At 34.6% G+C, this 27,049-nt stretch overlaps 4 protein-coding genes and 1 long non-coding RNA gene across 10 annotated transcripts; 3 read left to right on the top strand and 2 right to left on the bottom strand.

The window, feature by feature from the left end:
- Window positions 1-153: 153 nt before the first annotated feature.
- On the bottom strand, window positions 154-4,950 carry LOC107409223 (ultraviolet-B receptor UVR8). Of its 5 annotated transcripts, none has more exons than XR_007240179.2 (10): window positions 4,717-4,950; window positions 3,964-4,224; window positions 3,362-3,555; window positions 3,220-3,267; window positions 2,540-2,612; window positions 2,148-2,319; window positions 1,291-1,722; window positions 1,020-1,211; window positions 682-787; window positions 154-564 (listed from the first exon to the last, which is right to left on the bottom strand). XR_007240179.2 is itself a non-coding variant. In XM_048471481.2 (10 exons), the coding sequence occupies exons 2-10, from the start codon at window positions 4,214-4,216 to the stop codon at window positions 448-450; spliced, it is 1,491 nt and encodes a 496-aa protein (XP_048327438.1). In that variant the 5' UTR covers window positions 4,217-4,224; window positions 4,717-4,950; the 3' UTR covers window positions 154-447. The 5 variants fall into 5 exon arrangements, 3 of the variants coding, with proteins under 3 accessions (XP_048327438.1, XP_048327439.1, XP_048327440.1); XR_007240178.2 differs by having other exon boundaries at window positions 154-511; XM_048471481.2 differs by lacking the exon at window positions 682-787 and adding an exon at window positions 619-681 and having other exon boundaries at window positions 154-511.
- A 146-nt stretch (window positions 4,951-5,096) lies between these two features.
- LOC107416679 (uncharacterized) lies at window positions 5,097-8,639 on the top strand. Its single transcript, XM_048471489.2, has 8 exons — window positions 5,097-5,250; window positions 6,399-6,566; window positions 6,647-6,766; window positions 6,882-6,925; window positions 7,084-7,209; window positions 8,001-8,085; window positions 8,181-8,237; window positions 8,326-8,639. The coding sequence occupies exons 1-8, from the start codon at window positions 5,194-5,196 to the stop codon at window positions 8,401-8,403; spliced, it is 735 nt and encodes a 244-aa protein (XP_048327446.2). The 5' UTR covers window positions 5,097-5,193; the 3' UTR covers window positions 8,404-8,639.
- A 1,224-nt stretch (window positions 8,640-9,863) lies between these two features.
- Window positions 9,864-11,458, top strand: LOC132803472 (uncharacterized). The gene is made up of 2 exons (XR_009638744.1): window positions 9,864-10,716; window positions 11,131-11,458. It is a non-coding gene; the product is annotated as an uncharacterized LOC132803472 (long non-coding RNA).
- A 1,424-nt stretch (window positions 11,459-12,882) lies between these two features.
- Window positions 12,883-16,938, bottom strand: LOC107416681 (E3 ubiquitin-protein ligase At3g02290). 2 transcript variants are annotated; one of them, XR_001581319.4, is made up of 6 exons: window positions 16,647-16,938; window positions 15,593-15,954; window positions 14,318-14,744; window positions 13,623-13,732; window positions 13,101-13,286; window positions 12,883-12,990 (listed from the first exon to the last, which is right to left on the bottom strand). XR_001581319.4 is itself a non-coding variant. In XM_016025205.4 (5 exons), exons 2-5 carry the CDS (start codon window positions 15,710-15,712, stop codon window positions 13,260-13,262), a joined length of 684 nt encoding a protein of 227 aa, XP_015880691.2. In that variant the 5' UTR covers window positions 15,713-15,954; window positions 16,647-16,938; the 3' UTR covers window positions 12,883-13,259. The 2 variants fall into 2 exon arrangements, 1 of the variants encoding a protein (XP_015880691.2); XM_016025205.4 differs by having other exon boundaries at window positions 12,883-13,286.
- Window positions 16,939-20,021: 3,083 nt separating this feature from the next.
- Window positions 20,022-26,757, top strand: LOC107416666 (AUGMIN subunit 5). Its single transcript, XM_048471948.2, has 10 exons — window positions 20,022-21,200; window positions 21,697-22,242; window positions 22,373-22,514; window positions 22,921-23,097; window positions 23,296-23,505; window positions 23,586-23,771; window positions 24,091-24,250; window positions 25,112-25,307; window positions 25,609-25,741; window positions 26,123-26,757. Exons 1-10 carry the CDS (start codon window positions 20,662-20,664, stop codon window positions 26,249-26,251), a joined length of 2,418 nt encoding a protein of 805 aa, XP_048327905.2. The 5' UTR covers window positions 20,022-20,661; the 3' UTR covers window positions 26,252-26,757.
- Window positions 26,758-27,049: the final 292 nt, after the last annotated feature.

Raw genomic sequence — 27,049 nt, 5'->3', positions numbered from 1 at the left:
AATGTGCAGATTAAAGATATAATCATTCAAAATGGATTTGATTTTAAATGTGCAGATTAAAGATATAATCATTCATTAAAAATAACTCAGAAAATTCTGAACAATACAGTACAAAATTAACTTCCTGTAATAAGTGCCTAAACATAACAAATAGATAAAAATAAAATAAAAAACTTTTAACGTACAGTAGGACCATGAAAATGGTTTTATGTTTGTTACATATATAATGGGAGAGATCAAATGGAAATATCTTTACAGTTACCGAAGAACCATTGTTTCTTCCTAGCCTAGGGATAAAAATAAAGGTGGATATTGCCACCTTTAGAATCTTATTACAACAGCTTTTAATTTTTAATCCTTAACTAAATTGATAACGAGGGTGAGTATTATAAAATACAGAATAGGATCATGCTTTGTTTTTTGTTGTATAAATTTCAACGTGTTTCTTCAAATCCTCTCACCGCTGATCTCATCTTCATACCCACAACCACCACCATCAAGCATATGCTCCCTGCAAAATACCAAGAATTTACAACATGGCATCCTCATCGTACTACAAGAAAACTGCAAGGCAATATTAACTAACGATGAAATTTTGCAAGAATCATATTAACTAACGATGAAATTTTGCAAGAACCATTCTGTATAAGTTCACATGCAAGGCCAGTTGAAATTACACACCTGATCAAGTTCAATGAAAGGCATATGTTACATTCAGATTCAAAGATCAAGTGAAATTTACGATGAAAAACGAGTTTGATGACGTGATGTACCCATTTATAATATCCTGAAAACCAAGCATATGAGCAAACTGGATTCCTCTATATATTACAGGTTACCTTCAGGGGAAGTAACCCAGGGATTACAAATAACTCAAAATGTGCAAGAGGTTTCTGACTTTCTATCAAGCCAGTTCAATACCAGGTTACATTTAAAATTAGAGAGTGAAAGAGACGTATCATTTGGTTATATAGTAAAGAGAAGATATCATCATAAAGGAATTAAACAGAAACCAATACCTCAGTCTTTCACAGAGACGTGCTAAAGCTTCTGCCCCAGTTCGTGATGCAACATCTCCAACTTCAGAAGCATTCATCGGAGTCACACTATCTGCAAGTCTAAATTCACACAATTCCTTCAAGGAGCATGCATCAGTCAAAACAGCTGAATGGCCACCACCGGCTGCTAGTTTTCGCACTTCCCCGACGCACCTGCAATGTGGGACCCCATCAACATAAAAGTGTCCTGTATAATCATGGCGAAGCTTTTGACAATTTAGTTATATCATACCAATCAACCGCTGATGGATACCATGCATAGGAAGATTTCTCGTTAGCTGCCTGACCATAGCTATTGTAGCCCCATCCATGTATCCTTCCATCCCTAGAGGATATAAGAGTGTGCGAGTTTCCGCATGCGACAAGCTGTACACCAGTTGGAACAACCAAAACAGGGATATTACGGAGAAGAGACTTCGAGTCATTAGGAACGCATGAAAAGAATCCAGTTTGAGGGCCAAGCCCTAACTGCCCTGATTGACCACCACCCCAAGCATAGAGTGCTCCTTTTTGAGTCACAGCACATGTATGTACGCCACCACATGCTACATCCTTTATGAGTATTCCATCAAGTGCAACCACTCTCCTTGGCAATAACTCTTTATCCCCAGACTGAAGAGAACAATGCCCAAGTTGGCCCATGCTTCCCAGTCCCCAAGTATACCTGTGATGTCCAAAGCAAATTATTGTGATCAATCATCTACGGTAAAAGAATATATGGCTTGAAGAATTAATATTCACCCACTTTTTAATTACAAGTATCACTAGCCCCTAGAGTAGTTATGGTACAATTTATCCTATCCTTCCAGTCACATGTATAGTCAGCAAGGCACAATCTTGTAAAATAGCAGAAAACACAAATAACTAGGAAAATGTATATTTTGGTAGCAGGAACAGCACAGTAGGAAGAGAGACTTGCATATCCAAATGCATCCATTTTCCATGGCATCTTGTCTCCTGTTTAGATGTGAGATTCCCATTGAAGGTTTTTCCAGACCTTTCAAGTTTAATGTGCCATGCGGATAACCACATTCTCATGCCTAAATGTAGAACTTAATCTCCATCTAAGAAGTCCTTCAGATCACTTACACCTCGCCTTTTTCAGATATAGCTGCTGTGTGGTACTCCCCGCATGACACTTGGGTAATCTTCACAAGCTCAGGAGCTTCATCAAGAAACTTTGCATATGCATTTATCACACGTGCCCCCTGTAAACCTTCACATGTAATTCCTCTTCCAAGTTGACCAAATTCATTGTAGCCTGGTTTATCAGAACAATGATCAAATTCCAATTAATTGGTGGCAGGAAAGAAGTCAAGAATTCAATTTCCTTTCCTAAAGTTGTTTACTTTATCTATTAAATTGCACAGCAAAAGCAAAAATACACCTATAGTTTACTTCCAACAAACCAATAACAAAATTATGTTTGAAAAGTTTAAGATTAAGATAAGATAGCAAAATGGATCTAGAATAACAAATACCCCAGGCTTGCAGCAGGCCATCCTCCGATAGAGCTACCACATGAACTGCCCCACAAGAAACTTGACGGATAATCTGCAAAAGATTTTCTGATAAGTTAATTGATACTCTGTTAATCACCTCACTTTACCCTACAGTATCCCACCAACGAACGTTTCTCAACTAAAAACATTCCATTAATATGAATTTATCTTACTCCTCTTATACCTGCTAAAGCTCTATCAAGACTATTCCTAAGCCTCAATAGAAATACTACATGCATCAGCAAACCTTGTTAGCTGTCCAAGCAATCTTCTCATAAATTACTCTAGTCCATACCAACAATCAAACAGTGTTTCTTACTCAGGTCAGCAGTAACCATACACTTAGTAATACCAAACAACTAATCATATAATATCCAAAATTCAAGCCATAGGAGAACCTCAACAAGAACACAGGACTTTCAGGTGATTTATTTAAATAAAAAAGAAACATCTTAGCGCAAGTTTGAGAATTCCATGGTTCAAAGAAACAAAAAGGAAGTAAAGAAAAATGCTTTAAATAAATGCTAAGGTAGAGTAGCATATATTAAGTCTTCTACCTTGGCTCATTTGTTTTTGAGTTTAAGAAAACTCTTCTCAATAAGTTTGAACTCAAAGATTCTGACCATCAAAGCATAAATCAAAAGAGATATATAACATACCGTATTTTGGGGAAACGCTCCCCAGTATAAACGTGGAAAATCTGACCCCTATATATGAAGAAGGGAAAAAAAAACATTAATATATTGTTGTTGGTCTAAAACAGCAAAATAAACAATGATGGGACAAAGCACAAAGTAACACCTGATTTTGCCCCCAAACCCATAGTCTACGTGTGGAGATGGTTCCATCATTTTCACGAGGTTCTGCAATAGCAGCAGTACAATGTGCTCCACAAGACACGGATTTCACAAACTCTGTCTGCAATTGTTTCACCTTCGTTGGGTATTTCCTACCCTCCTCAGTTCCATCTCCCAGTTGACCAAAGTCATTAGCTCCTTTTCAAGCATGTACAAACATGGTTATTTATTGAGAAACTTTACTTTTGCTGGTTGGCATACACATATTAAAAAAGAACCGGTCATAGCGAAGAATGGAAATGGATAACCAAACCAGGACTAAAGGCACATTATTCAATGAACATATAGCTATCATTCTACCATTAAAATTTATTACATGAAAGCAACAGAGGTCAAAGACCGAACCACCGTAAGCATAAAAAGAACCGGACCCTAATATTCAGCATTTACAAAATAACAAAACATGAGAGGAGAGATTAAAGAGGCAAAAACCACTTCCATAAATTCAACGTCTATTAAAACCATGCTCTTCCTTAAATCTAATAACCCTTAAAAAGGTTTAAGATAAGCAATTCAAACGTGGAGATGCATATAAAAGAACCATACCCCAAGTGAAAAGCGACCCATCTGAGGCTACAGCTGCTGTATGCTCACGGCCACAAGCTATATCCAACCAGCGTGAATTTGCCCCTGCTGGGCATCCAAAAAGCTCTGGAGGAAGCTGCTTTGGAATCCTCAATTGGCGTTCTTTCCCCTCCCTACCCGTCTGTCCCGACTGGTTATAACCCCACACGTAAATTGCACTCTTTGTTGGAAGACTCACAGGTCGTGCGGTGCCAAATATATCATCCATATCCATTTAGTTCCCTAAACAACCCCGATTAAAATTTCAGGACAATAAATCAATCGGATCAAAGTATGTGATGTAACGAATTGAGATATTGCAACAGAGAAATAATTCAACCACTTGAAACAAGATCCCCACTCAAAATTCAAAATTTCTCTTTTGGGGTAAGGCAAAATGGAAACTTTAAAGTAAAAAATAAAAATAAAGAAATAAAAAAATCTTCATTATGCAATAACAGATTGATTATATCATCCTCAAGTGCAGAACTTGATTAATGTTTTCCTCTTGTTCTAATTTCCTAGAAACCCAACACTAAAAAAAGTCAAAAGCATGCCAAATGTAGCAATAGGATAATGAAAGAAACAAAATTTTCTACTTCTCGTCAACAAAACATTACAAAATGTGAAATCAAAATCCGAACTTTCGGCTAACAATAAGCTGGGGATTCGAGCTGCTTAACGTTAATCAAATAACATAAGAAAACAAATTCCGAGAAAGAAGCAGCAACATACCTCGCTGTTTTTACACAAATTCAAACTTGAGTTTCTACGCCAAAAAAAGGAAACTTGGGTTTTGTAAGGATTGAGAGAGAGAGAGAGAGAGAGAGGGGTAGAGCAAATGAAGGTGGGTGGATATTTTTGTCGCTGTTCCGACACCTTCGGAATTGGGGCGGGTTATATGTGTCGGTGCAGTCTTATAGGACCCAAAAGAGCTTGACCCAGATACCCAGTTCGAAACTTCCAGACCCAGAGAGAGATAGTGACGACGACCGAACATCAAAATTCAAAGGTAAAAATTATTAATCCACAAAAAAAAAAAAAAAGGGGGTCTTTCTTTAGGAGGTGGTGGTAGATATTGGAAAAATCTGTTTTTTTAGGGGTTGGTGGGCTTTGAAAATGTAAAACAAAATATTAAAAACAAAAATAAAAAATAAAAAATAAAAATGCCACCTTCTATAAAATGTCGGTGGTTCAATATCCCGCTACCGAATGCGTTTGGTTTCTCTTCAAAGCGTCTCAGTTTTCTCTCTCACCAAACAAACCAAGGTACAATTCTTGCGTCCTCCTAAATTATTCTTACACTTTTTTTTCTTTTCTTGTAAATTGATCTTTTTATAGATACTTAAGGTATCTTCTCCCAACCCCTTTTTTTTCTTTTCGTTCTTTCTCTGGACGTCTTAGCTATACTTAAGGTATCTCCCCCCCCCCCCCCCCCCCCCCCCCCCCCCCCACCCTTTTTTTTTTTTTTTTCGTTCTTTCTCTGGACGTCTTAGCTATCCTCTCGTATTAGATCATTATATAATTTTTTTTTTCCCTGAAAATTTCATATGATAAATAATAATGTTATCTGTTCCTTGAATTATGGTGTGCTTCCTTTGAAATCAACCCCATTTGATATTTTTATTTTTTTTAAACATGTTATATATATATATATATAGTAATGTCTGGGTGTGAGATTGAAAATGATGATTAATGAACCGAAACAATCCGAAAATTGTCAATTTGATCAGTCTATGAAAACTCATAATGACGACTTTGTTACTTTTGCAGTTTCATTAGCGTTGCAAATATTTTCATAAAGATTCAAATTTTGAGTAAACCATCCTTCTGCCATTGGATTTAAATCATCATAAGCTGGTGGACATGAAATGATGACCTGAACACTCCTGCTCTGGTTGTTTAATTTAGATTAAATTCTGGATTTACAAATTACTGTAAAAGGAGAAAATTTAAGCACTTATAGATAGTGATAAATGAATTAGAGTCTGAACAAAATAATAATTAAAGCAATAAATATATGGAGGAACCATCATGAAGAGAACTGCCCAAGCAAAAAGATGTTAGAATAAAACTTTGATTTAACAAAAACTTGGCTCTTGCTCGAGCTGATTGGACAGGTTTTACAATGGTCTGAAGGAGTTAAGAAGTTTGAAAAAGGATGTATTGTTATTCGTAAGTTAAAGGGTGAATGAGTTGAAAAATAATTAATTTCAGATTGGTTGTCAGTTCTTTGTCTAGAAAATTTCACCCTGAAGAGAATTTAAGAGGATGTTTTTGTTAGGCAGCATGACTCATATATCAGTTTTTGTGTTGAAGGTGATGAGTATCTTCAACTAAGAAATTGGATTTGGAGAAAATTTATACTCTTTCTGGGTTGGTATCTATCTGATTTGATATTTTATTGAATATTTCAGAAAAATTGCAGATACATAGGGATCATGGCTAGTTCAGTTAGTACCAATGCAGGAAAAAAACATATTCGAATTGATGTGTCTTCGGATACTGTATGCCCATGGTGCCTCGTGGGCAAAAAGAATCTTGACAAAGCTGTAGCTGCATCTAAGGATAAATATGAGTTTGAGGTTCTGCTGTCTCTCTTTATCTCCTTCCCCTCATCTTCTGTTTCTCAACTTTAATGACTGTTGTTAATGCAAAACTGCAGATAAGATGGCATCCTTTTCAACTTAGCCCTGATGCTCCAAAAGAAGGAATTGATAAGAGAGAATATTATAGGAAAAAGTTTGGGGCTCGATCTGAACAGATGGCTGCTGAAATGTCAACGGTTTGTATTCTTTGGATCAGTTACTTACATGCCAACTATGTTATTGGTTACATTGTCTTTGATTTGTGTCGTGGCTGGTATCTATATTTCATATTTTCCACTTTGACGCTTGCAGATATTTAAGAGTCATGACCTGGATTATAACTTCAGTGGACTCACGTGAGTGAAATAATGATCTATCTTGTTCTCATTGAATGTTTGTAATAAGAAAATCATGATTCAGATACTGACTGCCTTAAATAAGAATGAAATGTACATAAAGATGACATGGTTTTAGAAAATACAATAACACTATCTATCCTTGACATTTTCCACAGAGGAAATACTGTAGACAGCCACAGGCTTATTTATTTAGCTGGGAAGCAGGGTCTTGATAAGCAACATAGAGTTGTGGAGGAGCTCTTCCTTGGATACTTTACACAGGCAAAGTTCATTGGTGATCGGTATGCATCAGTTTTGGGTCCCTTTTTGGTGACCTTATATGTGCTACATTTAGGTTGTGAAGAAAAGGCTTTTCTTCTCTTGGATTGCAGTTATCATATTTGTCTTGTTTGCTTATGCTACTTGTTTAAGGTACCTCTTCCTACTCTGATGAAACCAGTAGTTGTGAATCATAATCCCCAAATTCTCCTGTAAAAAGAAACAAAAATACAACAAAAGAAAGGTAAAAATAGAAGTAGTTTAGTGCCCGGCTGTTTCTGTTTTTGACTCACAAACTCCACTATCCTACCAAAAGATAAAAGGAGATAATCCACTGTCTGCATAGAATCTCTTTCTCAATAATTTTTTATATATCTGATAGCTCGTTAAGTGGAACTTGTATATTAGTTGTCTGTAAACAAACATAAAGATAATATAAATCATTAAAATTTCTGTTAGGGGCAAAACCATTCTCCTTATGGTTATCAATTGGCATATATTTAAGTGGTTGTCCCTAGTTAGATTGTTCATTGAAAACAAAACCCATTATGACGATGATGTCTGTTCAGTTTATCAAGTCTCCTGATAGTTTAAAAACAAGTGTAGCATATTCTTTTTCTGTTTTGATGTATCTTGACTTTCATAACAGCTATACTATCCCCCAAGGTAATGAAAAACTGCTTTTTCTCTTTAATCATCCTTATAAAAACTGGATTTTAATGCAATTGGTTTGCGAGAGGAAGTTAGTCTTGCATCTTCTTAGCATCCTTATTGTTGAAAATTCCCAATACAAAAACTTTCAATTTGGATGCAGGAACTTTCTTCTGGAATGTGCTAGCAAAGCAGGAGTAACAGGGTCAGAAGAGTTTCTTGCAAACCCCAACAATGGGATTCAGGAGGTCTTTTCTTGACTGCCATTAAACAATACCTCATCCTCAAGTTCTCTTCCAATGTTATCTAGTTAACTGACTTTGCTTTATATGATCCACAAAAGGTCAAAGAGGAGTTTGAGAAGTTCTCAAGTAACATTTCTGGAGTTCCATATTATGTGGTGAGTGATAAAACATCACATTTGTCAACTTTTTAACTTCAAAATGAGTACGGGCAAGTCCACTAGTAACATTGGTTCTTTTTGACAGATTAATGGGGAGACGAAATTGCGTGGAGCCCAAGCCCCTGAGATGTTCTTGAAAGCTTTTCAAGTATCTGGAAATTGATTGGAAAATCAAAGTGGAAAGCTTCTCTTTTCCAATCTACTTGTTAACATTGTATAACTATTTCTGCTTGTTGTCTTGTGCCCTGCTTTGTATGTTTGGCATTATGTTATGAATTTGCTACATATATGTAAAAATCTGACAATAAAGTTGGAGAGTGAACTGGGTTTGTTTTGTTAATGGATAATGTAACTTCATTTATACAAAATATAATGCATATTAATGGTTTTAATTTATAATCTGCGTTGGGAAGCATCAAAGACCCTGTGCCCTCAATTTTTGTTTTTAATTTTCTTTTGCAATATATTAATATTAATTTAAAGTGTTGTAGATCCAGCTTAGAGTGTAACAAATGCAAACTCATTTATGTGAAAATATCAATTTACTTATAAACGAGTTTATCAAATTTCAAAATAGCTTTTAACCAACTGGGAAAAACATTAGAACTTATCACTAGCAAACGACAAGTCTAAGAAGTTAAAAGAATGCATTGAACTTGATTAATGTCACATGATTTTCTTCCAAGGATAAGGCAGTGAATCAAAATGACTCCTTTTTTTCCCCCCTTATTTTTTTTCAAAAGTTCGTTGCAGTTACTGCGGGGATAACGGCTAGTTGTAAAAGCTGTAAGTAGTCGCTGGCTGGTTAGTTTAGTTGCATTGCAGGGTTAATTTTGCAATTTTCTTTCGGAAGTTGGTTGGTTATATATATATATATATTGAGTCGAAACTGATCTTCAGACAGAGAAAGATAGAGTCCGACCTTAACTCTAATCAAAACAAAGTTCTAGACTTCTTTTTTTTTTTTTTTTTCAAATAAATTAGTTCCAGTCTTCCTTACTGATTTGTTAAGGGCAAAATACTAACGAGAGTGTTTTATTATTTGCTTTAATTTCTTGATTCACATGCAAAAGTTATATTAAAAAAAAAAAAAAAATGGCCCTCCTTTATTTGCATCTGGGATTGGTGTTCACCTAAGTACTAGTTTACACTTTTCAGCAAAAAAGAGAGTACTTGTTTACACACTCAAAACAAAATAACAGCTTGCAGGAACTTTATTTGCATCTGGGATTGGTGTTTTATCTTTCACAATTCTCTTTCTTTTCGTTTTTAATTGATATATATTATTTTCAAACAAATTAATTATTATGGTTTTGCATGAATGATTTTGGAAAATCTAAAGAGTCAATCTTGTTTTCCATAATGCAATGAGTCTCAGCAAGATCATGTTTAATTATTAACACAATATCATGATGCTAACCAAAAAAAAAAAAAAAACAAGTGCACATACTTCGACCATTTTTTTTTTTTTCGTTGAATGATGACAAGTGTGTGAGGAAATTAAAATAAACAATTATATATTCTAGGCAATTTTGCCGCAGTGGCCAAATGCATATATATATATATATATATAAATAGTTTTGTCATGGAGACAAAGATTTCATAGCATTAAAGGGGATTAAATAAGTATACTTCAATGAATGAATCGGATGCAAAACATAAAATTAAAATATTTTGAAATATTTTGTAAGGATAAAAATAAATAGAAGAAATGAAATAAAGAAGAAATGCTATGATCCAATCACTAAAGAATAAATGTTTTAAAATTATTATTTTGGAAAAAAAGAAGAAGGAAAAATTGGATTAGAATCATTTGTTATAGGGGCAAAATAAAAAGTAAGAAAATGAAATAATTAAAAGAAAGGAAAAATAGAAAATGGAAAGTAATAAAATAGAATTTTAGAAAATCAACAGCTTTCCATCTTGCTAACTCGAGCTGGTCCCCCTTCCTAAATGTCAACCGCCCAGACCCCCAATCCCAATCCGCAAACCCCAAATGCCTCCCCACAAACGGAAAAGTAAAGAACAAAATGTCTGATTTAGAGCAATGGCAGAGAAAGCTCTTACAAGAACAAAAAAACAAGAAAGAAAGAGAGATTCAATAGCACAAGGAACTCAACTGTGTTGCTGCAGCAGGTGGCGCGGGTGGTGAGCAGCAGGTGGCGGCGAAGGCTTAAGCAGCGGCTGCAAGTGGCGGCAATGTGTGTCGGGGCAAGAAGAAAAGGAAATGAGGGGTTACAAGGGTAGGGTTGTTTTGTTAGTAAAAAATTGGGAATGATAAAAAAATAAAAAAAAATTTAATTAAATAAATATATATATAGTGCGCCGGGTTCGGGCCGAGGTATTTATTCTCTGGGTCCGGCCTGGTCCCGAATCGGTTTTTCATCTAAAGCCCCGAGCCTGCCCCGTCACCCCGATTTTTCGGGAAAAAACCGTCCCGTTAGAGGCGGTGCACTGCGGTTTTCGGGGTGTGCGGGTAAATTGCCATCCCTATTCCCACAGCTCCCTCTCAGCTTTCATTCCCAACCCAACCCAATTCCTTGACGACAAAATCTTTGTGGTTAATGGGTTGCCGGGAGTTCTTCCAAGTTCGAGACAGTTTGTTGTCTGTTGCAAAGCTTCATCTGAAAGGGTGTATATATATACATATATATATGTACCCATATATATGCCTAGCTTTTTTTTAAAATTTCTTTTTTTCCGTAATAATTTCCTTGTTTCTGATTGTAATGAGTAATGGCAGATTAGTCTACAAGACAGCATGCAACAGATCCACCGTCTGACGAAGGCTGCCCTTTTTTCATTTTTCTTTCAATCTTGTTACGTTATTAGCTTTTTAGTCCGTAGGATAGGACGGGATTCTCTTCACTGATTTTTGATATCCATGTAGCGGCAGATTACTGGACGGGCTTGTACTATGCTGGCTTGGGATGCACTAGCATCTTGTCCTGAAAGTGGCAATAGAGAACCAGCAGCAGATGGTGGAAACGTAGCATCTAATAAAGGCTCTGTTAAAGAAGGATGCTGCTCGTAGCATATTTAAGAAAGCTGGTGTTGACAGTAGCTGTCTTCTAGAGGCAACCGATAAATTTCATCCAACAACAACCCAAGGCCCAGACGCAGGTCTTTGATGTCTGATCAAGAAGCTGTTTTGGTTGTGTTTGGTTTGGATTGGTTGGTTCAATTCAAGGTAGAGGTAGAACCTGAATTTTAGTGTTGACATCGATAGCGGGATGAATTTCTGAAACGTAAAGTTAATATATGTACATGGATATCTATAAGAAATCATATGAAAAAAGGATATTCTTATTTTAGTTTAAATCTAGGCAATTCGATGAATTACTCCTAAAAGTTTACATAATAATAATACTAGTTGATGAGAGTTATTTCAGAAACCAAAAAAAAAAAAAAAAAAAAATTAATTAATTAATTAATTAAAGATGAAAGTCATTTTTTTTGGTTATTCCCCAATTCCAATAAATGCAACTAAATCTTAGTATGGTACAAGTTGGTGATCGACCGTATATGGATAAAACTTATAACAGGGTCTCAAAAAAACGAGTAATTTCTGCTTGGCCTTTACCGTATATGTTATGCTGGTGAATCAGAATTAAAACTTTTGAATGCAAGGACCCCATTTGGAAAGCCTAATTAAACGAGCCATTGAATACAAGAAAGTGTGTGGTCATCCGTACGTGTATGCTGACCATTTGCTTCTAGTTTTAATAGAAGATTAACGGTTTGGGAAGCAGTCGACAGGTTTTCAAGTATCCCAGCAAACTTTGAGAGACTTAGGTAACTTTTGGTGTATTTTGTATGTTACATGTTAGTTGGAGTTTGAATCTTTAATTCAAAGTTTCAGTTCCTTTTTATTCACCTTGTAAACGTGGCAAGAAAAATCCAATAATGGAGATTGATCTGTATAGAGAAGTTGTGGTGCTGAGAGAAATCCACCAGTTAGCAACATGCAAAGTTTTTAGGTATGTAATTGTTTACCTTACTGCTTTTATTACAATGATATCTTTTTGCTTTGATAATATTTGGAAAACAGCACTTAAAGGGTATCATGGGTAAACAAAAATCATATTTAAATTTAGGTTTTGAAACTGAAAGACTTTTCTATAATTTTTATTTTTCCTGGCCTCTTATGCAGATTGTAGATGGAGACAAGGAAATTGAAGATATCAAGCACAATTATACAAAGCATTTTAACATTTTGTTAAATTGTGTTTATGAGAATTCTAGTTTAATTAGGTTTCAGCTTTCCTTTTATTTTTTTTTTATTTTTTTTATTTTTGTTGTTTTATTGTTTTATTATAAATAAGGCTAACTAAAAACCTAACAAACACTAGATTGAATTTTAAATAAAGCTATTGAACTATCTTTCTTCATTTTCTCTCCTCTCCCCTTCTCCTGATGAGTTAGATGAGTTTATGTAAAAGGACTGACGTTCCTATTTCTAGGCATCAGCAATAACAACGAGAAGCCTTCACACGCTATTTTTTTCTTTCTTTTTTTTTTTTTTTAAAATTATCCTGCTGTTGCTATATATTACTAAGAAAAATATTTTAAAAGAGATATCACACTTGCACATCTCCAGGAGTTCCAATCCAATGTTTACAAGTCATCCAAGAAACCCAAATGCAGAAACCGAAGATATTGAGATCATAAATAATCTATACGCCACAATCACAATCCTCCTATTTTCCAAAGGTCTCTTAACAATGTTTTTACTTGTGGGTAATTGTACCTAAGTTTCAGGTAAATTTGCAAAATATATCAGAATAAAGGGAGGTATGGATCTTTCACCAAGGAACAAAAAAAAAAAAAAAAAAGGGGTATGGATCTGAATGTACTTACAAAGATTGTTATGAGAAACAGTAGTTTTATATGTACGATTGATGACATTGACACACTTTTTAACATCTCATATTCACAGTAACAACACTTTCTTTTTGGTCTTCCCCCCTCTCCTGAAATTGCTGGGTTCATCCACGACATGAACCTTTCAATCAAAGATTAAGTCGTTTCATCGAATACCATCACCTATAGTATAAATGAAAATATTATAGGTAACAAACATTTGGCTCAACCAAAATAATTACAGCAAACCAAATAAAGCTTTAAATAAGAAACTTATAAATCACAGTGATAAACAAGTTATGGCTAACCACTGATTGTAGAGAGGGGAAAAAAAAAAAAAAAAATTAAAAGAGAAGAAGCAAAATTCGTGCATCGACAATTTTAACAAGAATGATGTGTGCATCGTTTGGTTCAAGTGTCAAAACAATGATACATGCATGAACATTTTTAACCAAAAAGAAAAACATCCGTCTAAAAATTTATCACCAGCACTGAAAAGTAATGCCAATTGGAAAATACCTTGCCACAAACAGGACAGCTATCACTTCTCTCCATCCATTCATAAATACAACCAAGGTGAAAATGATGAGAGCATTTTGTTACTATTCTAGGGTTTTCCTTGGTATATTCTGCATATAAAAAGGCAAGTTAAAAGTTAAAACCATAAGTTAGATTTCAAAAGTGTAGTTCATAAAGTATACTTTCTTGCATAATTACAAAGCACATTCAACAAACATCACAAAACCTAGAGCATCATGCTTTGAAATTTCTCATTGGCATTCAACGACCCACACACAACAATCCCCCCACCGCCCGCCCCCCCAAAAAAAAAAAAAAAAAAAAAAAAGGCTTAGATTTCATTTGAGTGTCAGGTTAATCTATTGAAGGAGTAAGAGATACAAGCCAATGTGAAATCCTTGTGTCCATTACTCTGTAAATCTATGAAAATTTTTTCCCTATACATCAGTGCTCTTTGCCTTCATATAATTAAATGACAATTCTTCAAGAAGTTTGGATTGCAGGTCCACAGGCTAGCTTCTTTTCCTCCTTTCATATATTAAGAATTAAGTCAAATACTAAAATAAAAAAATAGCTAAACCATTTGTTTAACTTGTATCAACCACAGAATCCCAAAATCAAATGACTTTTTCAGTGAGGAAACAGTATTAGCATGAACAAGATCCCTAATTCAAACATAGTAGCTGACAAAATACCTTCAAGACATGTTGGACAGACATCCTCATCTTCAGATGATGTGTAAAGGTTGATAACTCCAGTTGTGGTTTTAGCAGATGAGAACTTTATTGAGGACTTAGAACGCTGTTCTTTTGATCCATCTTCACAAGCAGATTCATTCCATTTGTCTCCTGTACTCAAAGATTCATTCTCTGCATCAACATCACCTCTCAGAGGTTCTGATTCTTCATGTGAATGGCTTGAGCCTTTCTCACGCCTTGAAATCAATCCATCCCGCTGCAAGCGGAAATATCTGGGATCAGCATCATAAGGCAAGGGCCTTGGAGGAGAACGATACATGTCAGCTAAAGAGTTGTCATATGATGCTGCAGAAGTCATAGAAGCCGTCCCCTGAACGGATGAAGGGAGGGAATGCACTTCCCCTCTTTGGAAGATTGATGCATACTGCAACAATTGAGAAAAATCAAAGATAAATAACTAAAAAAATTACGTCATTATCTTTCCAATAGTGTTTTCATTGATTGTTAGCATCTATGTGATCATAACATTGTTAATGTTTGACTAATAAGTAATTTAAAACATACTTGAACCACCAACATAAGATTAGTTACTAATTTGTAAATGCCAAAGAACATTGATAGGCTCAGAATGAGAAGTGAAGTATAAATATATCATTTGTTCCTTTAACACGAAAGCTGCATATTTCAAACAGAGGAGCACAAACATAAATTTTGATAATAAACCCTATCAAAGCCACAAAGTCATCTATAGAGTTGTAGCAGGCACCTTTAGTTTTCAAAATATAAACACAATAGATTACTGTAAGAACTCAATAGTCATAACTATTATTGATGTTTCCAGTAAAATAACCAAAGTGCCCTATGTAAATTCTGATCAAAGCCACCAAGTACTGATATTTCAAATTTTTCACCTTTTTCCTATAACACTCCTTTCCTCTCTAGTCTTGCAACTATTATTTTCATTGAAGGTTTCCAGAAAATAGATTATGAATAATATGGAAAAGAAGCAGAGTCCTAAAAAGTCATTACTAATGCCAATAAGTGACAAAGAAAATATGAAAGACCTCCACATTGATGCATGCGTGCACAAGGCCAAAAGTTTAACAATATGACAACAGGATTTGAATCTACCAACTACTAACATTATGTTGCAAAAAGTAAGCACAATGTGAGCTAGTGCAGTACATTATGTACATTAAGCAAGAATACTTGCAACAATTTTGAAAGTGCAGGATACAAATTAGTTCAGTAACAAAAATGATAGAGACATACCACATTTAAAACATTCTGGATAAAGCAACTAAGGCATATGCAATTCCTATATACAGAGCTGTTTGGATTCATATAATCTTCAAAATCCTGAACATTCAAACAGCAACAAACTGAACCCATTATGCTGGCTTCAAAATTTATCTTCACTTAAAACCCTCCAAAGCAATCTCCAATCTCATTGACCAAAACCAATTCAGCCACGGGTAAGCATTATGCAAGTAAGCACTAGGAGAATAAGTTATACTTGGATAAGAAGGAGAGAGGACGAAAAGTTCGCAGAAGTACTAAAGCCTCTGCGAACCAGTACTCTCCCTCTTCTCTCTACAGATTCCGAAAGCCTACTTGCCAAACTATTTTTTCACCTAGAAAAGAGAAGACAAATCATATTAAACAATGACATTGTTATGAGAAAAAAATCAAGATGATCATCCTCAAATCAATTCAAGAACTGAATAAAATCCAATGCCCAAACACTACAAGCCACACCATAACTTTCGATGGCACTTTAACAATACTAAAAAGGAATAAAAGGTAGCAAAAGTAACAAATTATCCCCGTTTGACATAAATAATTCACAAATAGAGACTTTTGGGCTTTGAAATTTTCTTCTTTGACAAAACAATGACTATTTTCTTTCAAAATTAGGAAGAGGGTTCCTTTCTTTAATTCTAAGGAAGGAACAAAATCAACAAACAGGGAAATCCATCAAGAACTATATTCCATATAAAAATTACTACTCCGATGATAACCAGCCCACAAAGAAATAATAATAATAAACAATAAGACCAAGAATAAAAATTGAGAAAATAATCACCGATCATCGACCTTTAAACAATTAAATCTTACAAAAAATAAAAATAAAAAAAATAAGAAGGCACCAAATCAATGAAACAAAAACACCCCAATTGCAGGTATGAAAATTCGATGCAGAGGAGGAGGAAACTGAATGATCAAAATTTCAAATTTTGATGCAAAAAGAAGATTGAAAGCATTGCAAAAAGACAAGGATCTAGCAAAATTAAATGATCAAAGACGAGAGAGCAGAGAGAAGTACCTGGGGAAAGCAGGAAAGTGGAAGAGAGAAGAGAGGAGAGAGAGAGAATGTTGGAATTGAAGCGTGGTTGACGGATAAAGAGAAGAGAAACCCCTCCAAAAGTTGGAGAGTCCGAAATTGGGGAATTTGGGTATTTGGAAAATCGGATTCTAAAAAATGGGTGGGTCTGTGAAAGCGCGGGTTTGCTTTTTGGGAATTTTCGACGACAAAAGCTATGAATGCGGGGAACTACAGCCACCACCATCCCCTGTCCCTTCTCTCTTTCTTTTGCTGGTGCGTGGAATGAATGAAGAATCTATCCTACTTTATTACCCTTCTTTTCTTTTCTTTTTTCTTTTTCTTTTATAAAAAAATAAATAAATAAATATTTGTTTTATGTTCTTTATTTATTTGTTCCCTACAAAAATAATAATAATAATAATAAAATTCGTTGGTTAATAATTAATTATGTACGATAATTGCACTACCATAGGATTTTCGTTATCTTATATATATATATATATATATTATGTAAAGTTGATGATTCAAATTTGAATACTTGCACAAAAAAACAGTAATTTATACCATTGAACTTTCCGTGGTATAGTATAAAATATTTCTCATTATTATTAAGGCTTTCAAACTTTTTTTTTTTTTTCAGGCTAACAATTCTTTGATGAAATTAATTAGTCAAAATTGTTAAATAAGTAATGTCTTTTTAAAATCGTAATAATATATCTCCCACATGAGAAGAATCTCGAAATACTATAATTTTTAAATATTTAAAGTATTGAAAGCGTTCTTCCACAAAAAGTTTTTTGTTGAGTATTTATGTTATTAATAATTGGACTCTATAAGGTGGTTGGCTGTTTTCTCAAACTCAATATTGGAATTCTTTTATTAAAAAAAATGAAAATAAAAAACGTTGGAATTGTTAATATTAAGTGTGACTTGATCATGCAATGCTATTTAATTCATAATTTTTACTTATCTTATAACCAATTGTATATATAAGACGGTCTCATAAAATTAGACATCTAATATAGGGAAAAAAAAAATCACAACAAATCAAATTACATTGCTTCATAAAACATACATTTTTTTTTTATTTGAAAGTAGAGATGAAATGAATAGGGATTATTGATGAAATAGTAGTTTTGATAATGAACAAAAAATAAATTAAATAGATTAAAATTGTCTTTTCAAATATATGCAATAAGATAAGTATAATTATATGTATTGGGGCGGTAAAAATATATAATTATTCCATTGAAATTTACCAAAAAGTTTAACATGGTAATGGTAATTAGAAAGTGGGTTAGTTAGACCAATTTTGGTATTTGGTACATGATTGGGATAAATAATTTACCTTTCATGATTGAAGGGGCCAATTTTGTCACCTTACTAATCTCCTGTTATTCCAATTTGTCTTAATGTTTGTCCAAATACATAAAAATAAAAGAAGAATAAATAAATAAATAAATAAAAAGAGTGAAAGAAAGATGAACCTTCAACGTCAAACCACCAAAAATGACCAATGGAAGACAAGGCTTTGTTTGACAATGGTAAAGAAATCTTTAATAGGTTGAAAAGGGTGTCGGCATGGTGGGACAATTTAAAAATGGAAAAAAAATTTATAAAATTACAAAGCTCTTTGGTGCTATTTTTTATATTATCATTGTTTGGGCTGTGGGGTAATCTACATAAAACAATACCAAACAAATAGAAAAATGAAGGTTGTAATGTAAAAAGGTGAATTTGTTTCTATATGCATAATTAACTCTTTTATCTCTTAGCTAAAGATTTTTATGTGTACACGCATAAATCACTTTTTGACTTATATTTTTTTATTTGTTTATGTGTGTTTATATATTTGATTTACCATAAAACAACACATTATTTTACTTGCGTGTAATTCAAAATCATGATAATATTTCAAAACAAGATGATTGTTTGAGTTGGTGTTGCTTTGCCTACCATGAACATGGGCATATTATACATAAATATATAATACATATTTTAAGAGTTTGTATAATTAAAATCCTCAATCTATCATTTAATTATTTATTTATTTTATCTCCAAAACAATTTATGCGCACAAACATTATTACTTTTAGTGGTGCAATTCTACATATATGATATGATGGATTTAGAAATTTTAAAATTTTTTAAAGTGTTTCTCGCCAAAATTGAATCCTAATTAATAAGGAAAAGAAGTACTTTTACCAACTAAAGTAATCTTTATGGATCATTTATTTTTTACTTTGCCCTCTTAACTTTTCAAAACCACCATATTGTATTACAAATTTTTACCTAAATTTTTTTGTTATAAAATTTATCATATGCAAATCACATAATTTCTAATGAAGATATTTGGTGGAAAAAAACAATTATCAAGCTTCGGTGGACGAGTCTTTTACTAATGTTTGGGAAATTATTTTACTAATGCAAAGCATTCATGGACTACTCGTGGTATTACTATTATCTCATCTCTCAATAATTGATGTGCCAATAAAGACTTAGCCACCTAAGTTGGAGATTTGTTTTCGTCTAAACACCCTGATTAAAAAATATATAATTTGCACATGATTCGAATGTTTAATATCCCTTGGAATGAAAATAAGGGGAAAAAAGAAAGAAAGAAAGAAAGAAATCAGATAGTTTTTTTAAAGTGGAATGTGATAGTTTTGAAAGGTTTGGGAATGAAGCAAAAAATAAATAATGATTTTATGTGGTTTGATGTTATAAACACTAATTTAATATCAACTATGCTGTTATTTCACTTAGATATCTAATTTAATTTATTAAAATTTGGTATAGAAAAGTGGCCTCTATATTATCACTCATAAATTAGAATATATAAATATTATATAGTTTATGTGTGTTGGTTATAACTATATTATCAATGGATAATACATTAATGTTTGTTTGGTAATGCCCATGATATTTCGTGACAATCGTATTGCTTTAAAAAATAATAATAATAATAAAATACACGTAACATATGCATGTTCGTCTGTGTCAAAGCCATTTGGCAATTGCTGATTAATAATCAATGAGAATTTTAATTTTAATATCTTGCCTTGATTTATAATATTCTTTTTTAAAAAAAAAATTAATAGTTATTTTTATATTATTTGAATATTTATCATATTACGAAGAAAATTAAAAACTTTGGAAATACTAAAAATATGAAAATTTATGCAGTCTTTCATTCATAGATTGATTAATCAAATTATTGCAACATAATTTGGAGAGTATTATCTTTAACTTTCATTAATAAATCAAGGTAAATAAAATTATGCTCAGTGCTTTTTTTTTTTTTTTTTTTTTTGGGGGACGAAAATATTTTTGTAAAATTGGAGATAAAATTGTAGAAGAAAGAAAAGATACAAAGAGCGGGACCTTTTCGGTTTGAAGTTGTTACTACGCTTTTCTCAGTAACCAGTCACCAAACTTAAACTTAGTCACCAAACTTAGAAAGCAGAGAGAAAAAAAAAAAAAAAAAAAAAAGGACTTGAAATCTGAGAATTTTGTTTGGTATCAAAGTTTTCAGCGAGTTAGAATCTCCGGCGTACGGTACGAGTAGAGTGTGGGGACACGCATCGGAATCTCTATCTCTCTCACCCAATCATTATCTTCTTCTCTGCCGGCCATTCTCAGATCTGTTAGGTATTATCTCCCAATTTCAATCTAGGGTTTTTGGTCTTTCTTTCTCTGGTTCTTCCTCATTATCATTCATCAAATTCCAGCCCCCAATCTAGCTTTACATTTCCATGAGTATTTATTAGCAATTTTGAAATTCAAATCCCAACGACGGTCTACTACTTCCATTTCCCCGATTTATTAGTGCCCTAAATTTCTGCACACAATGTAGAGCTCGTCGAGCTCACTTTTTTGCCTGTTTTCTACCCCCAAGAAAAAAGAGGTCTGCAATTTTCAGGTTTTTGAATTTTCTCCCATATGGAAATTTAGTTTCCCAGAAAATTTTCTATAATTAGAAAAATCTAGGTTTTTTTGGTTTTATTTAAGAAAAATGCAGAGCTTGTCGAGCTCAATGGCTCAACCGGAAGCCATATTGGAGTGGCTTCAGAAGGAAATGGGTTACAGACCATTGGGTCCGTACAGTGTAACAGCCTCTGGGAAATCCCAGCTGCCTTCCATAGAATCGCTTCGCAAGATTTGCCGTGGTAATATGATACCCATTTGGAATTTCTTGATAACCCGTGTGAAGTCGGAGAAGACGGTGGAGAATATACGAAGAAACATAACGGTTCATGGTGGTGGTGACATTGGAGGTTCGGGGAACAATGCAGCAGTAGCAGCAGCAGGGAAAGAGGAAGGTGGTGGTAGGAGTAGAGGAGGAAGAAGAAAGGAGAAGGCTGGGGGTGATAGTTCGAGCGCTGCGGAAACTAGGGAGGCTGCATTGCAAGAGAGGGAATCGGCGGCGAAAGAGGTGGAGAGGTTGAGGAATATTGTAAGGAGACAAAGGAAAGATTTGAAGGCCAGGATGTTGGAGGTTTCAAGAGAAGAGGCTGAGAGGAAGAGAATGCTCGATGAACGTGCCAACTACAGGTTTGGTCTTCTCAAAGAAATCAATGCATATATAGATTATACTGTGTGTATATATATATGTATGTATGTTTAAACCTCATGAAGTTCATCAAGCATTTGTTTTGGCAATATAGTGAATTTTCGAAATGAGGATGGTGTTACTTTGGTTTGCAGAGGGGGGGGGGGGGGGGGGAGGGGGGAAGAAGCAATGATCTCAATTTGAAGTATTAAGTTAAAATTTGAGGTTCTGTTATCTTATTCACTAAAATGCAAAGTTTATTCATGACATTATCTCTAATCGTCAACGTTGCAATGAAGCTCAGCTGAATTGAGCTGTCGTATTGCATATTATATTTAGAGTGGTTAGTGTAAATTATCTTGTTGGTTGGACTCAACTAGAAATAACATAGCCTTATGTATGTGCTGCTTTTGCTTTTGATTGGGTTTCTAAAGCCTTATTTGGGATTGTACTGTATTTTAATGCGTTATGCATTGAGGCATGCTTATCATGGTGTAGGCACAAGCAGGTGATGCTGGAGGCTTATGATCAGCAGTGTGATGAAGCGGCAAAAATATTCGCTGAGTACCATAAACGTCTAAATTTTTATGTCAATCAAGCAAGGGATGCTCAAAGGTCAAGTACTGACTCTACTGTTGAAGTGGTTACCAATTTTAGTTCAAACAGTGAAAAGGAAGCTGTCTATTCAACTTTGAAGGGAAGTAAATCAGCAGATGATGTCATCCTTATTGAAACCACACGGGAAAGGAACATTAGGAAGGCGTGTGAATCTCTTGCGGCGTATATGATTGAAAAAATTCGCAGTTCTTTTCCTGCTTATGAAGGAGGTGGTATTCATTCAAATCCTCAATTAGAAGCAGCAGCCAAATTAGGTTTTGATTTTGACGGGGAATTACCTGACGAAGTTAGAACAATCATTATAAATTGCCTGAAGAGCCCTCCTCAATTACTTCAGGCAATTACTGCATACACGTCAAGATTGAAGTCGCTAGTTTCCAGAGAAATAGAGAAAATTGATGTCAGAGCTGATGCAGAAACCTTAAGGTAAACCTTAATTGTCTTTTCTTTTTGGGTGTTGATTTATCTTTTCCTTTTTGTTTTATTTTTGCTGTTCTTGTTGCTTTCTCTGTGAATATTCTTCTAACTTGACTAGCAATCCTAATTTCCCTATTAGGTACAAGTATGAGAACAATCGAGTTATTGATGTTTCTTCCCCTGATGTGAGCTCACCGTTACATTATCAACTTTACAGTAATGGAAAGATAGCAGGTGATGTTCCTTCTAAAGGAACTCAAAACCAACTTCTTGAAAGACAGGTTAGCTTCTATACATAGGAGGTAGCTTTTTTGCATTTAACTCATTACCTGTCGTCTCTGTAAGGTTTTTCTGATTGTTAAACCGCTTTTTTCCGTTTTAGGATCGTGGACTCTTTTCCTGCTACATCTCATTTCATGTAGTTATGTTTCTATGTGTTTTTGTTTTTGTTTTGTTGTTTTGTTTTGTTTTTGTTTTTGTTTTGTTTTTTCTTTTTTCTTTTTTCAAAGTACACTTTCTCTTTTTTAAATTTCATGTAAATTCCTTTAACATCTCATCAATGCAATAGAAGGTTTTGGAACCCAAGTCAGGATTTTAAAATTCAATAGTAATTGGCTTTTGCTTTCTCGCTCCATTTTTTCATGCTCCATTTAAAAATTGATATCTGGTGAATGCTTGTCTTCACAGAAAGCACATGTTCAGCAATTTTTGGCTTCTGAAGATGCTCACAACAAAGCTGCAGAAGCTAGGAACTTATGTCAAAAACTTATTAAACGTTTGCATGGCAATGGTGATGTAGTTTCTTCACACTCAATTGGAGTTGGTGGCTCATCACAAAATGTCAGCGGTCTTAGGCAATTTGAGGTAACATGAATCCTTGTATGATCTAATGTGTTATTTACATTAGTTTTGATGACGACCTTTGCATGGTGAGAGGTTTTCTCAGTTTCGGTCTTGTTCTTAATCCATGTTTGTTCTGCAGTGTTCTGTTATTGAAAAAAGTCAACAAAATGCAATTACTTATGGTTTCCCTTTGTTACATTACTACCCTTCTCTGCGCAGTTGGAAGTTTGGGCCAAGGAAAGAGAAGTTGCTGGCTTGAGGGCTAGTTTGAACACATTGATGTCTGAGATACAACGCTTGAATAAATTGTGTGCAGAAAGAAAAGAGGCTGAAGACTCTCTGAGAAAGAAGTGGAAGAAGATTGAAGAGTTTGATTCTCGCCGATCAGAACTTGAAATCATATATAGTGCTCTTCTAAAAGCTAATATGGTAAAGTGTCATCTGTTGTTGCCTGCATTAAGGTTTTTCAACTTTAAATGGTTCTTAAGGTGATTTCAATGTTCTTCTAGGATGCTGCTGCATTCTGGAATCAGCAGCCATTGGCTGCTAGGGAGTATGCATCGACCACTATAATTCCAGCATGCACGGTTGTTGTGGATATATCAAATGGTGCAAAAGATCTTATTGAGAAAGAGGTTTCTGCTTTTTATCGAAGTCCAGACAATAGCCTCTACATGCTTCCTGCAACCCCACAGGTTTGTACATCTCCTAGAGTTAAGTCTATTGCTGTACTATGATCAGTTAGTCTTTATTATGCTAAGGACTAATTGCTTCTCAAGTAGTTGCTTATATGGTACATTCTCTACAATGTAGTGATTTGCAGGCTCCTTTTAAGATAAACAATTTATGATTTTACAGATCTCACCACGGTTCAACTAACCAAGTGCTTGTAATTCAGTAACAAAGATGTGAATGCTTCACTGGTTTATGGGTCCTAGATTTAGTCCTCCTTCATTCGCAGATTGTATGTATGCTTACAAGTTTTGCATTTATCATTCCTTGAATTTGTTTCAGGCACTGTTGGAGTCCATGGGTGCAAATGCATCTACAGGGCCTGAAGCCGTTGCTACTGCAGAAAAAAATGCAGCTATATTGACTGCAAAAGCAGGTGCAAGGGACCCATCAGCAATACCATCCATCTGCCGTATCTCTGCTGCGCTTCAATACCCTGCTGGTAAGTTCCCAATTAGAGGACTAGAAGCATGAGTGAGAATGTGAGATGGAAGACCTATTTGCCTCCTTGAAGTTGAAAGACATTGTCTCCCTAATACCAAAAGGATTCTGAGAAAAAGAGAGATCTTTCTTTTTTGCTTGTGTATGTCGTTTGTGTGTGTGTTTTGGTTCACTCTGTTGAGTTTGGAGGTAAACTTGGGAGAAAATTATCTTGTCTATATAAAGAGTTTCTGTTTATCAAGGGAAAATACAATTCAGATGCATTCTTGTTTGTGCATTATTTACTTATGTTATTCCTAATTTCTCATTAATATGGGGGTGAACCAGCTTCCTTGGACTCTCTCTCTCTCTCTCTCTCTCTCTCTCTCTCTCTCTCTCTCATGCGTGCATGTGCACAAACAAACAAACACGGGCACTAGTACACAGCTTTCTCTTATTATTCTTTGTTGAGCATGGAAATTTTTTGAAAGTTTCCGGCCAACCTTTAGATTAACATTTGCACATGGCCCACTAACCATCTTATGGTCTCACATATTTCTAGCGACATGTTCTGTTTTTGGAAGGTGAAGCTGCAGTGAACTTTACAAGTGCATCATAATGAGAATCTATAGAATTAGCCTTTAGGATCTGCAGTATATGATGTTACTCAATCATTTAGATCTAACATTATAGATGACATGATATTATGTCAATTAAATTCAATAGTTTTTTCTGAATAACATTGTTTTCTTGACTGATAAATTTATTGCAGAAGAATGTTGTTTGACATGATATGCTGTATCCCACTCATTCTTTATTTTGGGATTCTTGGGTGAGGGCTCTTAATTAATGTATCCATGTCTTTCTTTATCTTGGTTAACAGGTTTAGAGGGTTCAGATGCCGGTTTGGCATCAGTCTTGGAGTCCCTGGAATTCTGTTTGAAACTTCGTGGTTCTGAGGCAAATGTGTTGGAGGACTTGGCAAAGGCTATCAATTTGGTTCATATACGCCATGATCTTTACGAAAGTGGTCATGCACTATTGAACCATGCATATCGTGCTCAACAAGAATATGAAAGGTAAGATTGCAAGCAATCCTTGTTTTATGGATCATGTAACCCGTAAAAAGTTCACACGTTCCAAAGAGGATCCTCTTTTATTTATTTATTTATCTTATATACCATTGGATCTCTCTTTCTCTACCATCCCTCCACCAGTGGAGGATTAAGAGCTAAAAGCGACATAGATTGGAGATATTCTTTTATTTCTCTGTTTAGGTTCCAATCATATTAAATATCTTTTCTTTTTGATTAACAAGAATCTTATTTTTTTGTGCAACATGATTAACAAGAATCTTATTTGTACAACAACATCTTGCAGGACAACAAGTTATTGTTTAAACTTGGCTGCTGAACAGGAAAAAACTGTTGTAGAGAAATGGCTGCCTGAACTTAAGACTGCTGTTTTGAGTGCTCAAAAGTGCTTGGAAGATTGCAAATATGTTAGAGCATTGGTGAGTAACCACCATAAGCTATATAATCTTGCTTGTAGTTGCTGCTTGCATACATTGTATGCCCACAGATATAGATAGCATACAGTTGACTGTCATTACCCTAAAAAAAAGGAGCATAAAGTTGACTCCTGATGCAATATATCTTAAGTATGGGTGCTCGTACACACAGATATGACCCTCAACAATTTCCATTTTCCTTGATCAAAGTTTTGGGTAATTGGACAGGATGATATCTATTTTAGTTTTATGTAGTTTAGTGGTTTACAATACAGCACCATGTCTCATTCTACCTAATTATGGGGAATGTAGGAAGTTTATTTCTTCTTCCCGCCTTCATGTTTCAATATCTTTGAATGTTAAAATTATAACTGTTTTTTGCAGCTGGATGAGTGGTGGGAGCAACCAGCATCAACTGTTGTTGACTGGGTTACAGTTGATGGGTTAAATGTTTCTGCTTGGCATAATCATGTGAAGCAGCTCCTTGCATTTTATGATAAGGAGCTGTTGTGAATATTCTTTCAGCAGTCAGGTGCAGGAAGTTGTATTTGGTGATCTACCTCGTTTGCCTATATATACTTTACCACTTTGATGTCAATATAATGGCCATGGAGAACTGCAGCCCTGTAAGGGGCAGCATGCATGCATGGTCAGGGTGCGGCTAGGGATGCAAGTGGAGGCTCACATCGAGGATATCTTTTCAGTATGGTTTTTTTGGGTAAAGAGAAGGATTGTGTTTTCTATATGCAAAGTTCGACTCCCTGTCGGACCCATATCTTCTCCATATCCCGTTTAGATTTTGTATAGAATGTTTTTGAAAGGATGCTTTGTATCATAGGCTATTTGTAGGTCTTGGTTTGGGTTGGGGATTATTGTTTTAGGGTTGATTGTTGGTGCTTGAGGGTAGTGTGACTGAACTTTAGTTGCATTTGTAGTTCAATTGTATGAAGGTACTATGGCAAAAGATTTTGTGAAAATGGTGTTTAATCAGTATTTGAATAACAAACATAAGTTCCTTATCTTTTTCTCCGTCTTGAATAACAGACATAAGTTCCTTATCTTTTTCTCCGTCACACTTCTTTTGAATCTCAATTCACTCTCTTAAATCTCTTAACTAAAAGCAGCAGCCCTATTAAGCGTCCATTGTGCATATGATATAATATGCCCAAAACAACTACGCTGTTTTAAAATGTTTTTCTTAGGCTTGAACTATATGTGTGTGTGTGTGTGTGTGTGTGTGTGTATATATCTATATATCTATATATGTATTTTGATAGGAAATAGGTTTTAACTGTTTGGACTTTGATAGGA

The sequence above is a fragment of the Ziziphus jujuba genome, chromosome 4 (genome assembly GCF_031755915.1).
Source record: "Ziziphus jujuba cultivar Dongzao chromosome 4, ASM3175591v1".
NCBI lineage: Eukaryota > Viridiplantae > Streptophyta > Magnoliopsida > Rosales > Rhamnaceae > Ziziphus > Ziziphus jujuba.
The sequence above is the reverse complement of the archived record's forward strand: the minus strand, read 5'-3'. Positions and strand labels throughout refer to the sequence as shown.

Excerpts from the sequence above, each read along its gene's own strand:
- LOC107409223 (XM_048471481.2), bottom strand. The coding sequence starts at position 4,216 with ATGGATATGGATGATATATTTGGCACCGCACGACCTGTGAGTCTTCCA. Across the intron at positions 3,556-3,963 it reads TGGGTCGCTTTTCACTTGGG|GAGCTAATGACTTTGGTCAA; the intron begins GTATGGTTCTTT and ends ATGCTTGAAAAG. Across the intron at positions 682-1,019 it reads CGTCTCTGTGAAAGACTGAG|GTGTGTAATTTCAACTGGCC; the intron begins GTATTGGTTTCT and ends GAACTTGATCAG.
- LOC107416679 (XM_048471489.2), top strand. The coding sequence starts at position 5,194 with ATGCGTTTGGTTTCTCTTCAAAGCGTCTCAGTTTTCTCTCTCACCAAA. Across the intron at positions 6,926-7,083 it reads TATAACTTCAGTGGACTCAC|AGGAAATACTGTAGACAGCC; the intron begins GTGAGTGAAATA and ends CATTTTCCACAG. Across the intron at positions 8,086-8,180 it reads CCAACAATGGGATTCAGGAG|GTCAAAGAGGAGTTTGAGAA; the intron begins GTCTTTTCTTGA and ends GATCCACAAAAG.
- LOC107416681 (XM_016025205.4), bottom strand. The coding sequence starts at position 15,712 with ATGGGTTCAGTTTGTTGCTGTTTGAATGTTCAGGATTTTGAAGATTAT. Across the intron at positions 13,733-14,317 it reads CTGTCCAACATGTCTTGAAG|AATATACCAAGGAAAACCCT; the intron begins GTATTTTGTCAG and ends TTTTATATGCAG. Across the intron at positions 13,287-13,622 it reads GCTGTCCTGTTTGTGGCAAG|GTGATGGTATTCGATGAAAC; the intron begins GTATTTTCCAAT and ends TTTATACTATAG.
- LOC107416666 (XM_048471948.2), top strand. The coding sequence starts at position 20,662 with ATGCAGAGCTTGTCGAGCTCAATGGCTCAACCGGAAGCCATATTGGAG. Across the intron at positions 23,098-23,295 it reads GCGGTCTTAGGCAATTTGAG|TTGGAAGTTTGGGCCAAGGA; the intron begins GTAACATGAATC and ends TTCTCTGCGCAG. Across the intron at positions 23,506-23,585 it reads CTCTTCTAAAAGCTAATATG|GATGCTGCTGCATTCTGGAA; the intron begins GTAAAGTGTCAT and ends ATGTTCTTCTAG.